Source organism: Lithobates pipiens, unplaced genomic scaffold, assembly GCF_037356315.1.
Source record: "Lithobates pipiens isolate NorthernLeopardFrog02 unplaced genomic scaffold, aLitPip1_a1.2 Scaffold_22, whole genome shotgun sequence".
Classification (NCBI taxonomy): Eukaryota; Metazoa; Chordata; class Amphibia; order Anura; family Ranidae; genus Lithobates; species Lithobates pipiens.
In genome coordinates, this window is record NW_027507784.1 from 257,883,310 (window position 1) to 257,900,890 (window position 17,581).

Below are 17,581 nucleotides of genomic sequence, written 5' to 3' on the forward strand. Positions count from 1 at the left end.
AACGGCTGCCGCTGCAGCCGTTCATCTATCCCCTCTCACAGTCTGTCTGTGTGAGGAGGGAGAGCGGCGCTGAGAGATGATCTCATATGTTTACATATGAGATCATCTCCCATTGGACACGCCAATCGCGCTGTAAACGGCCGCTGTGATTGGCCGTTTACAGCGATCTGTGTTTTCCTGTCCCCGGGGGACACGGCGAACACAGAACTTCCGCGATGCGCGGCGGCGCGCATTGCGGAAGTAAACATTAGGACGTCCAGGAGCGGCCTCCCGGACAAACGCGCCTGCTCTACGGCCGTCATTCGGCTATAGGGCGGGCGCGAGGTGGTTAATTTGTGTGCCTGAACACTTATTAGCTCACTAATCTGTTTATATCATCTAATCAGATTTTCTTTGCTTTTTTTTCTACTGTTCAAGCTACTCCTCTTCTATAAATATCTATACATTCAGTCTACTTTATCTTTAAAATGTGACTGTGAAACCGGTTTATAAAAACAGATGGAATTGGTTTATGTTCCCCCCATATAAATTAATTTAAATGTAATTTTATTTTCTAACCTGAATCTGAAAAAAAGCTGACACTTTCTTTTTCTCTAACTGTCGTTAACCACTTAAGCCCCGGACCAATATGCAGCTAAAGGACCAGGCCCCTTTTTGTGATTCGGCACTGCGTCGCTTTAACTGACAATTGCGTGGTCATGCGACGTGGCTCCCAATCAAAATTGGCGCCCTTTTTTCCCCACAAATAGAGCTTTCTTTTGGTGGTAGTTGATCACCTTTTTGCGCTATAAACAAAAATAGAGCGACAATTTTGAAAAAAATGCAATATTTTTTACTTTTTACTATAATAAATATCCCCCAAAAATATATAAAAAAAACATTTTTTTCCTCAGTTTAGGCCAATATGTATTCTTCTACATATTTTTGGTAAAAAAAGTCGCAATTAATCGTTTGATTGGTTTGCGCAAAAGTTATAGCATCTACAAAATAGGGGATAGTTTTATGGCATTTTTATTAATAATTTTTTTGTTTTTACTAGTAATGGCGGCGATCAGCAATTTTTATTGTGACTGTGACATTATGGTGGACACATCGGACAATTTTGACACATTTTTGGGACCATTGTCATTAATACAGCAATCAGTGCGATTAAAAATGCACTGATTACTATAAAAATGTCACTAGCAGTGAAGGGGTTAACCAATAGGGGGCAGTGTAGGGGTTAAGTGTGTGTGTGTGTGTGTGTGTGTTTTTATATTTTTTTTTCTGTAGGGGGTGTGACATCACTGCTCATCGTCTGCTATGACAGGGAACAGACGATCAGTGACAGGCTCACTAGGAAGCACGGGGAGAGGTTTGTTTACACTTTCCTCTCCCCTTTGTTCAGCTCTCTGAGCCGATCGCGGGACACCGGCAGCGATCGGGTCCCGTGGCCACGGAGCTCAGGACCGGGTCGCTTGTGCAGTACACGCGCGACCCACAGCTGGGCACTTAAAGGGCAACATACCTGTACATGCTTGTGCCCAGCTGTGCCATTCTGCCAACGTGTATCGGTGTGAAGCGGTCCTTATGTGGTTAATCAGCCCAGTTGCGTGTTTACTGTCACCAGGGCTATCAAAGAAGCTGATTGCACAATGTGAAATATAATTTGGCTCTATCAGACCTAGGTATTAGGAAAGGCACACATGTGGCAACATGTGCTGTGAGGATACATTATGGGTATTGTCAGGATTAAACAGGAAGTTTCCATATATTGTATAGTAAAAAGACAACTAATCCATGTGCTTTTGAGGGAGCCATCCTTTCCACATTTAAGAATGGAGACAGCATTTAGTGACAATCTTTGATTTAATAATGCTTCTAAGCTTCTAGTTGCAGCAGGACCAACCTAGAAAGTTTTGGATCTAAAGCAACTAATGAATAATGGAGCCAATTAAATGCATTTAAAAACACAACACTGCCTCTAGTATTATGTTATTTAATAATGCAAGCCTTTGATTTACTCAGCCAGCCTTTGGTACCTCTAAATAAATAAATGCCATGTACCAATACAATATATATACATATATATATCCTAAAATTCCCAGATGTTAAAAGAAGATGGCCTGTCATCGTTTTGCATAGATCATCTCCACCACATTATATAACCCATGGGACCCAAAATCAGTGTATAAATATACAGCACATGCACGAAATGCTAAATACATCTACTTACCTCATACTGAAATCCAATATGGTCAATAGGGATGGTATATTTTCTAGCATAATTCTGGGAAACGCCGGTCAGAAATGATTGGGTGAAATAAAATCCTGATATCCAGAATACTTTGGGTGGACCATTGTCTATCCAATCCTGTTCGGAAATAAGTCATCAGATTCAGACATTGGCACAAGGAACCACACATTTAAAACATAGTGAACCTTTACCTTTAAACAACTCTTTACGTTTAAAACATAAATAAAAGGTCAAAATTTTTAAGTATTTACCGGCGTATAACACGCACTTTTTCTCCCATTAAAATCAGGGGAAAATCGTGGGCGCGTGTTATACGCCGATCCCCCGCCGATTGTGAGCCTCTCGGCAGCTTTCGCCCACTCTCGCAGTCTCACGTGAGCCACAGAGAACGGCCGAGATACACAGGACATCCAGCTCTGTATCTCGGCTGTGCCATTTTTAGGCTGCATTGATGGGCATTTTAAATTTTTATTTTTTTTAAACTTCCCTCCTAAACTTAGGGCGTGTGTTTTACTCCGATAAATACGGTATGTAAAAAAAAAAAAAAAAAGAAACATAAATCGGTTTTTATTTTTTATAAGTGACCACATAATCTCTATTCTCGGATGCTAAAGGAGCTTGTAGAGGTAAAGGTGGAGAAAGAGCAAGCAGTAAACTGATCTTCCCAGTGAATGGCTGTCCAGGGGTCTGTCAGCAGAAGTCTGACCATTGGATGACAGGCAGGCTGTTCTAGAACAGCCAGAAAACTGACTGATGAGATGGATGTGCTCTCATGCCCAGTGTGATCAGTTTGGGAAAGCAGGGGGACTGGCAGGATCTCCAAGTATTTTACACAATGTAAGCAATGCAAGGAGAACAGGCTACGTTTAACACAAGTACAACAGACATATATGAGAAATATGAAATGTTGAGGTAAAATACACTTTATATGTAGACTGACCCTTCAAGATAAAATTTCAGTACAATTATACAGGCTCACAGTATTAGCAAATCTTGAATAGTACAAGTCACTGTATATTAATTCCTTAAAAGATTTTGCAAACAATTTAAAGGCCTGTATTAAGCAATTGCATTTAAACCAAGAATATGGCAAGAACAACTGTAAACCAAGACCAATGTGTCCCTAAACTATGGACATTAATATGTAATTGGCTTCCCATCTGCAGTCTATCCCCACTAAAATGGGTTTCTTCAAAATGTTGACGGTTTTTCTGCGGGAACGTGCACCCATTCAGCCAAAAGAGAGTACTTGTGAGCGCAGGTACAAGAAGAACCTAGCTCTCAATTGGCGTTCCAGTTCATCTCAAAGGCGTTCAATAGGGTTCAGGTCAGGCCACTCAAGTTTCTCCACACAACCCACAATATAATGCAATAGACATAACCATTCTGGAATTAAAAAGGTCCTCCCCAAATGTGCTACATGGTTGCTCACAAGCACACAATTGTCTGAAATGTCTTTCTATTTTGTAGCATTAACATTGCTTCCATTCGCTGGAATCCCCTAAACGCAATACATTGGAGTGGTGTCCACCTATGTGTGGTCCATATAGCATAATATGAACACTCATTTTTAGAAACATTTGTTTTAATGTTTATTGGACATTAGTCATGCACATCCAAGTATTGCAAAAATGTCTTGAACATGCTTTCTTTTGTCGGAACTGATTATAGTTGAGACTGGCACACAATGGAGTTGATTTACTAAACCTGGAGAGTGCAAAATCTGCTGCAGCTTTGCAGAGAAACCAATCAGCTTGGCTACTTTGCATAATGTTAATCTCCCCAGCTTTAGAAATTATGTATATACACACACTGGGGGTTATTTATTAAAGGCACATCCACTTTGCACCGAAAGTGCACTTGGAAGTGCAGTCGCTGTAGATCTGAGGGGGACATGCAAGGAAAAAAAACAAAAAAAACAGCATTTTAGCTTGCACATGATTGAATGGTAAAATCAGAAGAGCTTCCCCTCATTCCAGATCTACCCTTAGATTTATAGCAACAGCACTTACAAGTGCACAGTGGACTTGCCTTTCGTAAATAACCCCCTCTGTGTGCATGATTATTAGACACGTGAGTAATATGACTAAATCATCATTTTTATTCATATTTTCCAAGTTGTATAAACTTGAATGCTTATTGGATTTAAGCATATCAGGTGATGTTTATTTGTGTAAATAAAGAGGGAGGGTGTGGCCTAAGGGGATCAACACTCTATATCAAGGTGTGCATAATTATTAGACTTCTTTTATGCAAAATGGGCCAAAAAAGAGGTTTAACTGACTCTGAACCATCAAACATTTTGTTGAAAATAGTCAACAGGATTACAAGAAACATGTTGAGAAAACAAGACGCAAATTAAAGTGGTTATAAAGGCAGAGTTTGTTTTATCTTCATGCATTCTATGCATAAAGATAAAAAAAATCTGTGTGTAGCAGTCCCCCCAAAAACTTACCTGAACCCCATCTCTATCCAGCAATGTGCATGCGTGCCTCAGCCGCCCAGGAGCTCTGTGTCTAAATGGAGCTCGGCTCTGGTGCCCCCATAACAACAGGAAGGAGGGACAAGAAGTGCCCACGCGGGACCCAAGCTCTGTGCAAAATAATTTTACAGAGCAGGTAACCATAACATGTTTGTTATTTTTAAAGAAAAAAAATTGACTTTAGTATCACTTTAACTGCCAAAGATTTGAGAATAATCAAATGTGAAGCTACCAGCAACCCATTAGCCTCCAGTGCTGTCATATTCCAGAACTGCAACCTACCTGAAGATGCCCAGAAGTACAAGGTGTTCAGACATGGTCAAGGTAAGGAAGGCTGAAACCCGGCCACCAATGAACAAAACACATACGTTGAAATGTCAAGATTGGGCCAAGAAATATCTGTAGACAGATTTTTCAAAGGTTTTATGGACTGATGTAAGATGAGAGTGACTCTTGATGGGCCAGATGAATGGATGGATGGATTAGTAACAGGCACAGAGCTCCACTTCAACTCAGATGTCAGCAAGGAGGAGGTGGGATACTGGTATTATTAAAGATGAGCTAGTTGGACTTTTTCAGGTTGAAGATGGACTCAAACTTAACTCCCAAACCTACTGCCAGTTTTAAGAAGACCCTTTCTTCAAGCAGTGGTGTAGGAAAAAGTCTGCATCTTTCAAGAAGTCCATGTTATTTATGCAGAACAATGCTTCATCAAATACTCCACTGTGTGGCTAGCCAGTAAAGGCTTTAAAGATGAAAGCATGACATGGTCCCCTTCCTCATCTGACCTAAACCCTATTGAGAACTTGCAGGCCTTTTTTAAATGGAAGATTTAGGAAAACAGTACACTACTCTGAACATTGTCTGGGAGGCTGTGGTTACTGTTGCACAAAAGTTGATTGTTAACAGATCACGAAACTGACTCCATGAAAGAAAGGCTTATATTGAAAAGAAGGGTGGCTATATTAGTCACTGATTTTATTTGTGAAATGTCAAATGTTTATTTTTAAAATTTGAGTTAAACAAGTGAGATGGGGAAATTTTCATTTTTTTTCATCTAGTTGCATAATAATTGTGCACGCACAAATTCTCCTAAGAAAGCCAAAACCTCACTTTTACTTTCTTAAACATCCAGGTTTAAGGTTTATTAACATTTTCGATTGACCGAGAGCACTGTAGTTGTTCAATAATGAAAGTAATCATCAAAAATACAACTTGCAAACAATTTCTATACTATATATACAGTATATAGGGTATGTAAACTAACAATGAACTTTGTTTATCTGGTCTGTTAAATATACCTTAGAAATAGTTGTGATATATCTGTTAAAGGATATGTCATACTTACCTCCTCTGTGCAGTTAGTTTTGCACAAAGTGGCCCCGATCCTCCTCTTCTGCGGGCCCTCAGCAGCGCTCCTGGCTCAACCTCTTCTCGAGTACCCCATCGGAGAAGCACTTTCCCTCTGGACGCCCTCCTGTATCCTGCTGCTGCATCCATTGACACAGACAGCAGGACTCGGCTCCCGCATCATTGGATTTGATTGACAGCAGCGGGAGCCAACTGGTGCACTGCAAGAGGTTTTTCACCTCAATGCATAGAATGCCTTAAGGTGAAAAACTGCAAGGGTTTACAACCCCTTTTAAGTGCAAAAACATACCTGTTGATCCTGCCAGAAAGCTTGTCAGCTGACAACGGAGCCTCTTCCTCACTGATATAGAGGAGAGGGGGAGGTTTCCGTAGTCCTGTCCTAGGGTAACAATGTTGCTCCTCCATAGATACAGTATGATGATTGAGCACTGTCGTCATAGGAAGGAAGTGTGTTACTGGCAGAATCACCGGGTAAAGATAAGACAAATGTAGCCACCATATCTAATGACTAGAACCTTGCATATTTGCAATTATAAATTGTTTTTTTTTTCTTGGGTTACGAATGCATTGTTAATAACAAATATCATCAGAAGGGGGCAGCATGGTCCTTCAGGTAATAAAGTTACATAGTGTAATTTCTCAACTTGCTCGAACATAGCTTTCTAATCTTTTTAATAAAGTAACACTAGAATAAAAAGTAAAGTAGGTTACATAGTTAGTAAGGTTGAATAAAAACACCAGTCCATCCAGTTCAACCTGAGTGTTTACAATTGTCTCTATCCCTGTACATTGCACACTCACATCAGTCCCTACCCTCAAGGAGCCCACAATCCAAGGTCCCCATTCATATACTAGGGCCAATTTTGGACATTAGCCAATTAACCTACCTGCATGTCTTTGGAGTCGTGGGAGGAAGCCGGAGTACCCGGAGGAAACCCACACAGGCACAGGGAGAACATGCAAACTGCAGGCAGGTAGTGCCATGGTTGGGATTTGAACCACCAACCCTTTTTACTGCTAGGTGAGAGTGCTAACCACTACACCACTGTGCCACCCAAGTAAGTCTGTGCAGGTATACAGTATACTTTTCTTTTAATGGATAACAAAGAATTATTCTGCTTTGCAGATGGTTTATCACAATTATCTATTTGCTGCAGGAAAAGAAAGATTTATCATTTCTAGCAGGACAATTGACTTTAGATTCTGATACGACTAAAGCACCAGTTTGTTATATATTATCAAGAGGGGTGCTTTTATACTTTATTCTGTTTACGTTGCTCAGTATAAAACTACTTCCTCCCCTCTCAAAATAAAATATATATTTTTTTCTATAAATCACAAAGCTTTTTATTGTTTGTCAGTTTCAGGGCAGCTAAACCTAGCTAAAAGCCAGTAATAACACTAACCTGTTCCAAGAGATTGATTACATGCTACAAATAGCTGCTCGAGGATGCTGGTGTGTTGACTCAGACTGGCATGGACTGTATTTCCTAAGTAAGACTTTAGATGGCATGTATTACAAATGACAAGCAGAGATGACTTGGTGCTATAGGTGTGTCAGAACCTGCTGATGTATTCCAAGTTTTACTCTAGAAGCAATGGCTGACTCACTTCACCTTATGGTCAGTTTATGTTTATACACGGGGTAATATACTAAACGTACATGAAATTATTCCAATACATTTATGAGATGTTTGCATCTTAGTATTTTCCATGTAAAACAAATGTATGAAGTTGAAGCCTCTGGTTTTATTTAGATACTAGACTTACAAAACAAGGTCCCATACTTGGAGGTTTGATAATATCTTAGAAGGTATAATGTCACAGAAGGCCATGTGATAGGAGACTAAAAGAAAGGTATAAATCACCCATGTACAAAGCAATCAGGGGCTAACTTCAGGTTATATATATTATATATACTTATTTTTTTTCTTCTTTCTTTTTTCTCACACTAGTCTTTAATTAAAATTCTATTAATAGGTTCTAAGATCCACCTCTAAACCCAGCCCTGCACTTCTTTTCTGAAGAGAAACGGAGATCCACCATCTTACACATCACAGAATTTTGTGGGTCAATATTAAAGCTCAGCAATTAGTGTTTGTAGGAAGTAGTCCACAATGGTAGCCCTCTAATTTGCTTATGTCAGGTTTACTTCAAAAATCAGATTCTTCCTTTCATCCTCTTAGTGCTATATTAGAGAATAAATGCAAAACTCTGATTGGATGTAAAGCGCAACACATTGATGTATGTGGACCAAGATGAAGTATTACTGTACATCTAAGGGACATTGGTTGCATATACCCCTTTAATTTCTGTACTATTTCTCTGAGCTATTGCAGTATATGAAATATCCAATCTTTTCTCTAAACACCCCCATCTGTGTATGTTTTACAGCAGTAAATGTATGCAAACTAGAAGAGAGAAAGGATATTGCCATATGGATAAGCCATGTGGGATTTGCAACTACAGTTAAAGCTTCACACCAGGTAGCTACACAGGAGACTTTAATGCAGCTCCATAATTATTTATAGATCATTAAATATATTTTTTAAATGCAACTGGTGTAGGAATGTAACATGTGAACAGCTTCTTACAATCCTCTGCTCATTAGCACTTAAATTTGGAAATTGTAGGGTAGCCCCAGGAGCCAATCAGCTGTGCAGCAAGCAAGCGTTTGAAGCCAAGAACAGCAGCTGTAAAAATATCCAGTGTGCATAAGGCCTAAGAAAGAAGTAGACAGGAGAGAGACTGTACTTACTCTGCTCCTGTTCCTTTATTGTCCATTCATCAGGCTGGGATCAGGAAGAGGGCACCATTGTATTCCCTAACTGTAAGTGTTGCCACCCTCCTGGTGATTGTTATGGGGTGGGGCTGTATAAACCGCTGGACTAAATGGATAGTAGAAGTTCTAATATATGTATTTAATTTGTGTAATTGGATGTGTGCCTGGAGTTCAGGTTTAGTCTAATTGCTTCTCAGCGACAGTTGCAAACACTCTGCAATGGCTCTGTTGTGACCACCTACTGTATTGTGAGTCCCGGTGGAACATGTCATTTAGACAACTGCAGCTAGTTACAAAATCCACAATTAATGGTGTGTTGATTCCGTATTTTTTGGCCGCAGTTTCTCTGTAGCAAATTACAGCGTAACTAGTTAATTTATGAAACTGGTTTTACCGAATTCTTCTTGAGTCTTACCTGTAGGAACTGCAGGCGGGAGAGCAGATCAGATACATAGCTGCCCAGGGGTTTCAGTGAGGGGTAAGATTTAGCAGCCCACATGGTAGGTACTTTCCCAACCAGCATACTGTTAAATACATTCTCCAGCTCTGCTGACATCAACACTTGGCCTTTGATAGCTTTACCTAAATTGATCAGACTGCTCCGTACAACATCTGTGAGCCTGGGAAAGCAAACAAGATAGAGATTAAATAAAAATGACAATATATTTTGTTACCATTAAATTAGATATGACACATGCAGTCTATTTAAAATTAGAAGTGATTCTGGTCACACTGATGTCTAAAGCCCAGGCAGATGAAACAAATGCAAATCCAGCAGCAATGCCGCTAATTCTGGGTACTGCAGTCATTTTAGATTCTTAATACAACAAGGTCAGCAAAGTCACATGTACACAAATGCTTGTCACTCAGCTAAACTAAAACCTTTCACAAGCAACAAATAGACTTTTTTTTCTCCAAAACATGGCCGGTTTCAGGTCCGAGTTCAGCTAAAAATTCAGGCCGCAATCAGACCTGAAACGGCAAACTTGGACGCACCAGACCCAGGGCCGTCTTTAAGGCAGGGCAAAAGGGGCAGCTGCCCTGGGCCCTGTCATTGTTGTGGGGCCCAAAAGAGCTGCCTCATACTTGCCAACTATCCAAGTTTAAATTCCCTTGTCCCTTGAAGTTTTATTCCTGTGATGTGTCCCAATATCTCAGTGTGAAGTGCTGGTACTAATGCTGCCCAGCTCTACCCTATTGTTTTGAGCAGATGACTCACCTGCAGACCCTGTGTTTACATGTAAATAACCCGGCATTAGTATGTAAAGAGGGGCGACAATACTAAGTAAATGGCTGCGGCTGGCAGCATTGATATGTAAATAAAGGCGGCATTCCTATGTATATCATGCTCCCCTGCTGTGAGGAGGTGATGTGCTGTAACCTCTAGCAACTAACCAGTGAGCCATAATGTGTGCTGTAACCTCTAGCAACTAGCCGGTAAGCAGTAATGATATGCTGTAACTGTTGGAAACCAATCGCAATTGCTGCCTCATCTGATACAGAAAACGGATTTTAAGTCTAGCTGCTATTTATTGTATGTCTCAGAGATTAGGTGGAGAGGGAAATTGCATGGGGGGAAATTTTTTTCCCAGGGTCCAATCTATATTAAAGACGGCCCTGATCAGACCCCTGCTGGGTGTCGCATGCTGCTTACATGTGAACCCAGCCTTAAAGCATAATGGATGTACACAGCTAAACACTGCAAGCTCCTACAAATGATAGGATATTTTAGGATTTACAAATGATAGGATATTTTTTATGCATATGAACTGCATGTTATACATATTAACCACTTAAGGACCGCCGTATTGCCATTATACATCATCACAATGGCACAGGCAGGCACAAGCACGTAGATGTACGTGCCTGCCTTCCAGCCGGTGGGGGGTCCGATCGGACCCCCTCCTGCTGGATACGGCGGTCCGGTTCGCTGCAGAAGCGATCCGTGATGAGGGGATGGCCATTGGTTTCTGGCCACCCCCTCTGGATCGCTCCTGGCCAATGACTAACTTCCTCCCACTGTGTATTGTTTACACAGGAAGGAGGAAGTGATGTCATTCTCCTTGGGGCGGTCTTTTTGACCGGACTACAAGGAGAAGACTAAAAGTAAGTGTGCACCAACACTACACTGACATGTAGGTACACACAGGCATACAAACCCCCCCCCCCCCGATCCCCCCCCCCCAGTCACAGTGTCACTGATTGCATTGATCATTTCTTTACTGATCAATGCATTCAGTGTCAGTTGTAACAGTTAAAACTGTCAGGGCAGTTAGTGTTAGGTCCAGGGTAGCCCCCTATCACCCCCAATAAAGATTTAACCCCCTGATTGCCCCTAGAGTTAACCCTTTAACCCCCTTTTGCCAGTGTCACTAAGCGATCATTTTTCTGATCGCTGCATCAGTGTCGCTACTGTCGCTAGGTAGCTAGTTATTTTTTTAGGTTCACCGCCAGGTTTTTATATCACTAGGTACCCCGATATACTACCCAATAATGGTTTTAACCCCCTGATTGCCCCTAGTTAACCCTTTCACCCCCTTTTGCCAGTGTCACTAAGCGATCCTTTTTCTGATCGCTGCATCAGTGTCGCTAGGTAGCTAGTTATTTTTTTAGGTTCACCGCCAGGTTTTTATATCGCTAGGTACCCCGATATACTACCCAATAATGGTTTTAACCCCCTGATTGCCCCTAGTTACCCCTTTCACCCCCTTTTGCCACTGTCACTAAGCGATCATTTTTCTGATCGCTGCATCAGTGTCGCTACTGTCGCTAGGTAGCTAGTTATTTTTTTAGGTTCACCGCCAGGTTTTTATAGCGCTAGGTACCCCGATATACTACCCAATAATGATTTTAACCCCCTGATTGCCCCTAGTTAACCCTTTCACCCCCTTTTGCCAGTGTCACTAAGCGATCGTTTTTCTGATTGCTGCATTAGTGTCACTAGTGTCGTTAGGTAGCTAGTTATTTTTTTAGGTTCACCGCCAGGTTTTTATAGCGTTAGGTACCCCCATATACTACCCAATAATGGTTTTAACCCCGATGCCCCTAGTTAATCCTTTCACCAGCGATCACAGTACAAGTGTCACTGGTGACGCTGGTTAGCCAGTTAGTTATTTAGGTTCCCCATCAGGTTTTTATATAGCGCCAGGGACCCCCATATACTACCTAATAAAAATTTGAACCCCCTGATTGCCCCTAGTTAACCCTTTCACCACTGATCACCGTATAAGTGTTACGGGTGACTCTGGTTAGTTTGCTTTTTATAGCATCAGGGCACCCACCATTTATTACCCAATAAAGGTTTAACCCCCTGATCACCCGGCAGGTGATATCAATTAGGTTTTAGGGTCAGGGTCTGCGTCGCCCCAGGCAGCGCTAGGTTAGTGCCAGTACCGCTAACACCCACACGCAAAGCATAAACCTCCTGTAGTGGTATAGAATCTGAACAGATCAATATCTGATCTAATCAGATCTATACTAGCGTCCCCAGCAGTTCAGGGTTCCAAAAAAACGCATTGTTAGCGGGATCAGCCCAGATACCTGCTGGCACCTGCGTTTTGCCCCTCTGCCCAGCCCACCCAAGTGCAGTATCGATCGATCACTGTCACTTACAAAACACTAAACACATAACTGCAGCGATCGCAGAGTCAGGCCTGATCCCTGCGATCGCTAACAGTTTTTTTGGTAGCATTTTATATTTAAATCCGGAAGGCAGTGCTTGGTTTTCGGGGTCCCGTACATGGCTAGGCTCCCAAAAAGTCCCCCACATGTGGTATCCCCGTACTCAGGAGAAGCAGCAGAATTTATTTTGGGGTGTAATTTGACTTATGCCCATAGCATGTGTGAGCAATATATCATTTAGTGACAACTTTGTGCAAAAAAAAAAAGTTTGTAATATTCCCGCAACTTGTGGCAAAATATAAAATATTCCATGGACTCAACATGCCTCTCAGTACATAGCTTGGGGTGTCTACTTTCCAAAATGGGGTCATTTTGGGGGGTTTTGTGCTATTTTGGCATTTTATGGCCTTCGAAACTGTGATAGGTAGTGAGGAGTGAAATCAAAAATTTGCACCCTTAGAAATCCTGAAGGTGGTGATTGGTTTTCGGGGTGCCGTGCGCGACTAGACTCCCAAAAAGTCCCACACATGTGGTATCCCCATACTCGGGAGAAGTAGCGGAATATATTTTGGGGTGCAATTCCACATATAACCATGGCATGTGTGAGCAATATATCATTTAGTGACAACTTTATGTAAACTTTTTTTTTTTTGTCATTATTCAATCCCTTAGGACAAAAAAAAAATATTCAATGGGCTCAACATACCCATCAGCAATTTCCTTGGGGTGTCTACTTTCCAAAATGGGGTCATTTGGGGGGGGGGGGGTTTGTACTGCCCTGCCATTTTAGCACCTCAAGAAATGAGATAGGCAGTCAAAAATTAAAAGCTGTGTAAATTCCAGAAAATGTACTCTAGTTTGTAGACGCTATAACTTTTGCGCAAACCAAAAAATATACGCTTATTGACATTTTTTTTTACTAAAGACATGTGGCTGAATAAATTTTGCCCTCAATGTATGACTATGTATGACTTATTCGATTTTTCTTATAACAAAAAGAAGAAAATATCTTTTTTTTTTTCAAAATCTTCGCTCTTTTTCCATTTATATCGCAAAAAATAAAAATCGCAGAGGCAATCAAATACCATCAAAAGAAAGCTCTATTTGTGGGAAGAAAAGGACGCAAATTTCGTTTGGGTGCAATATTGCATGACCGCGCAATTACCAGTTAAAGCAGCGCAGTGCGAAATTGGAAAAAGACCTCTGGTCCTTAAGGTGTTTATTGGTCCGGGGCTGTAGTGGTTAAAGTACATTTTTCTTTCACTTTGTTTATTAAAATAAATTTTTAAGGCAAAATATGTGAGTTGTCATTGCTGGTGCTGGCTGTCAGAATAAAATAGCCGGCAGAGAAGAGATCTCCATCCAGACTACATAGCATGTTTGAAGGAATTTATTAGATTTCCCTTGTTATACAGGCTGAACAAAATAAATCTCATGCATGGCCAGCCTTACTTATTCTGTGTTTTTGTTCTCATATCCCAGCCAGATTTGGTGTGACAAGGAAAGACAGATATCTTGTGTTTCTGCTAAGCTCCACAGTACAAGCACCCCCTCACACAGTTAAGGAAGCACTCCCTAGGGACACATTTAACCCTTTGATTGCCCCTGATAACCCTTCCCCCTGCTAGTGTTATTAGTACAGTGACAGTTTTTTTTTTAGAACTGATCACTGTATTAGTGTCACTGGTCCCCAAAAATGTGTCACTTCGCCATAAGTCACTGATCGCTGCCATTACAAGTATAAAAAAAAATTCCATAAAAATATCCCATAGTTTGTAGATGCTATAACATTTGCGCAAACCAATCAATATATACGCTTTTATTTTACCAAAAATATGTATTTACATATTTGCCTAAACCGATGAAAAAAAAATCTATTTTTTTACAGTTTTTTTTTATTGGGTTGCGTTTTATAGCAGAAATTAAAAATATTGTTTTTTTTTTCAAAATGGTCGGTCTTTTTTGTTTATAACGCAAAAAATTTAGGATTTGTCCTTGGTGACAATGGTCAGCAGGACAAAAAGAAGGGTTAATCTACCCAGTAGGGATGCAGACAACAATAAAAGTTTGCCAAAGGACCTAACCCTTCCCTGCTCTATTAAGAACTGCAAAATAAGTTTTGTTTATACATACGCTTCAAATATATACAGAATCTTGCATTGACATTCCTTGATTATGCATACTGTACACAGACTATATTGTCAAAAGTATTGTGACGCCTGCCTTTACACGCACATGAACTTTAATGGCATCCCAGTCTTAGTCCGTAGGGTTCAATATTGAGTTGGCCCACCCTTTGCAGCTATAACAGGTTCAACTCTTCTGGGAAGGTTGTCCACAAGGTTTATGAGTGTGTCTATAGGAATATTTGACCATTCTTCCAGAAGCACATTTGTGAGGTCAGGCACTAATGTTGGACGGGAAAGCCTGGCTCGCAGTCTCCGCTATAATTCATCCCAAAGGTGTTCTATCGGGTTGAGGTCAGTCAAGTTCCTCCACCCCAAATTCACTCATCTACACTATATTGCCAAAAGTATTTGGCCACCCCTCCAAATCATTTGGTGGAGGGGGGATTATGGTGTGGGGTTGGGCTTGGTACCTTCGTTCCAGTGAAGGGAACACTTAAGGCGTCAGCATGCCAAGACATTTTGGCAAATTTCATGCTCCCAACTTTGTGGGAATAGTTTGGGGATGGCCCCTTCCTGTTCCAACATACCAGCACACAAAGCAAGGTCCATAAAGACATTGGTGAGCGAGTTTGAGGTGGAGGAACATAAGTACATAAATACTCAGCCTTTGCTCAATTTTTTATTTAAAAGCCTTTGTTTTTAGAGTATGATGCTGCAAGCTTGGTACACCTATTTTTGGGCAGTTTCTTCCAGGGCCTCTCAATCTTATTAGGTTGGATGTGGAGTGTCAGTGTACAGCCATTTTCAGATCTCTCCAGAGATATTCAATCCGGTTCAAGTCTGGGTTCTGGTTGGGCCACTCAAGGACATTCACAGAGTTGTCCTATAGCCACTCGTTTGTTATCTTGGCTGTGTGCTTAGGGTTGTTGCCCTGTTGGAAGATGAACCTTTGCCCCAGTCTAAGGTCCAGAGTTCTCTGGAGCAGATTTTCATCAAGGATGTCTCTGTATATTGCTGCATTCATATTTCCCTCTCGATCTGGACTAGTTTCCCAGTTCCTGCAATTAAAAAACATCCCCACAGCATGATGCTGCCACCACCATGCTTCACTGTAGGGATGGTATAGGCTAAGTGATGAGTGGTGCCTGGTTTCCTCCAGCTATGATGCTTGCCATTCAGGCCAAAGAGTTCAATCGTTTCATCAGACCAGAGAATTTTGTTTCTCATGGTCTGAGAGTCCCCCAGGTGCCTTTTATGGAGGAGTGGCTTCCGTCTGGCCATTCTACCATACAGGCCTGATTGGTGGAGTGCCACAGAGATGGTTGTTGTTCTGGAAGCTTCTCCTCTGTCCACAACAGAGAAACACTGGAGCTCTTGGTCACCTCCCTGACTAAGGTCCTTCTCCCTCGATCGCTTAGTTTGGCCAGGGGCCCACTCTAGGAAGAGTTCTGGTGGTTCCAAACTATTACATTTATGGATGATGGAAGCCACTCTGCTCATTGGGACCTTCAATTCTGCAGAAATGTTTCTGTACCCTTACCCATAACTGTGCCTTGATACAATCCTGTCTCTGAGGTCTACAGACAATTTCTTGGACTTCATGGTTTAGTTTCTGCTCTGACACGCATTGTTAACTGTGGGACCTAATATAGACAGGTGTGTGCCTTTCCAAATCATGTCCAATCAACTGAATTTACCACAGGTGGACTCCAATCAAGTTATAGAAACATCTCAAGGATGATCAGTGGAAACAGGATGCACCTGAGCTCAATTTTAAGTGTCACGGCAAAGGCTGAGAATACTTATGTACATATGATTTTTTCATTTTTAACCGCTTCCCGACTGCTTCACGCAGATATACTGCGGCAGAAGTACAGGCAGATTAACGTACCCTAACATTACCCTTTTAATAGGCAGCTTGCAGGCGTGCCCACTGGGAGGTCCATGGCTGTTATCGTGGATCCCACTGACCTGATGTCCATAGGGATACCCACGATCGTCGCAATGGCGAGGAAGAACGGGGAGATGCTAATGTATACAAGTATCTCCCTGTTCTGCCTAGTGACACTGTCACTGATCAGCTCTCCCTGTAATCGGGAGCGCTGATCAGTGACATGTCACACACAGCCCCCCTACAGTTAGAATCACTCCCTAGGACACACTTAAACCCTACAGCACCACCTAGTGGTTAACCCCATTCACTGCCAGTGACATTTTTTACAGTAATCAATGCAATTTTTTAGCAATGATCGCTGTATTAATGCCAATGGTCCCAAAAATGTCTCAAAATTGTCCAATGTGTCCGCCATAATATCGCAGTCATGATAAAAATCGCCGATAGCCGCCACTACTAGTAATAAAACAAATATCAATAAAAATGACATAAAACTAGCCCCTATTTTGTAGACGCTATAACTTTTGCGAAAACCAAACGCTTATTGCGATTTTTTTTTTTTTATCAAAAATGTGTAGATTAATATGTATTGGCCTAAACTGAGGAAACAATGTTTTTTTAAATATTTTTGGGGGATATTTTTTATAGCAAAAAGTAAAAAAAAATGCTTTTTTTTTTTTTTTTTTTAATTGTCACAATTTTTTTGTTTATAGCGCAAAAAATAAAAAACTTACGGGTTATCAAATACCACCAAAAGAAAGCTCAGTTTGTGGGGAAAAAAAAAGGACATCAATTTTGTTTGGGAGTCATGTCACACGACCGCGCAATTTTCAGTTAAAGCGACGCAGTGCCGAATCTCAAAAAGTGCTGTGGTCAGGAAGGGGGAAATTTTTCCGGGGCTGAAGTGGTTAATAAATTTGTAAAGATTTTAAACAAACTTCTTTCCTGACAGACTCCATGGCAGCAACATGTGGGTTAAGTCCCGCCTCCACTACCCTATAGGACACTACTCCCATAAATCTTTGCTCCCTGCCCATGGCCGTGTTCTTTTTTTGTCCTCCTCCGT

The 17,581-nt window shown here is 41.2% G+C and overlaps 1 protein-coding gene across 1 annotated transcript in view; it reads right to left on the bottom strand.

Annotated features, from left to right (window-relative positions):
- The window catches only part of DNAH3 (dynein axonemal heavy chain 3), a 730,495-nt gene that overhangs the window by 10,915 nt on the left and 701,999 nt on the right, over positions 1–17,581 (bottom strand). The window contains exons 59-60 of the mRNA XM_077448990.1: positions 9,287–9,491; positions 2,216–2,353 (exon numbers count right to left, since the gene is read on the bottom strand). Coding sequence (XP_077305116.1) covers positions 2,216–2,353; positions 9,287–9,491 — 343 coding nt within the window. The remainder of the gene's footprint in view (positions 1–2,215; positions 2,354–9,286; positions 9,492–17,581) is intronic.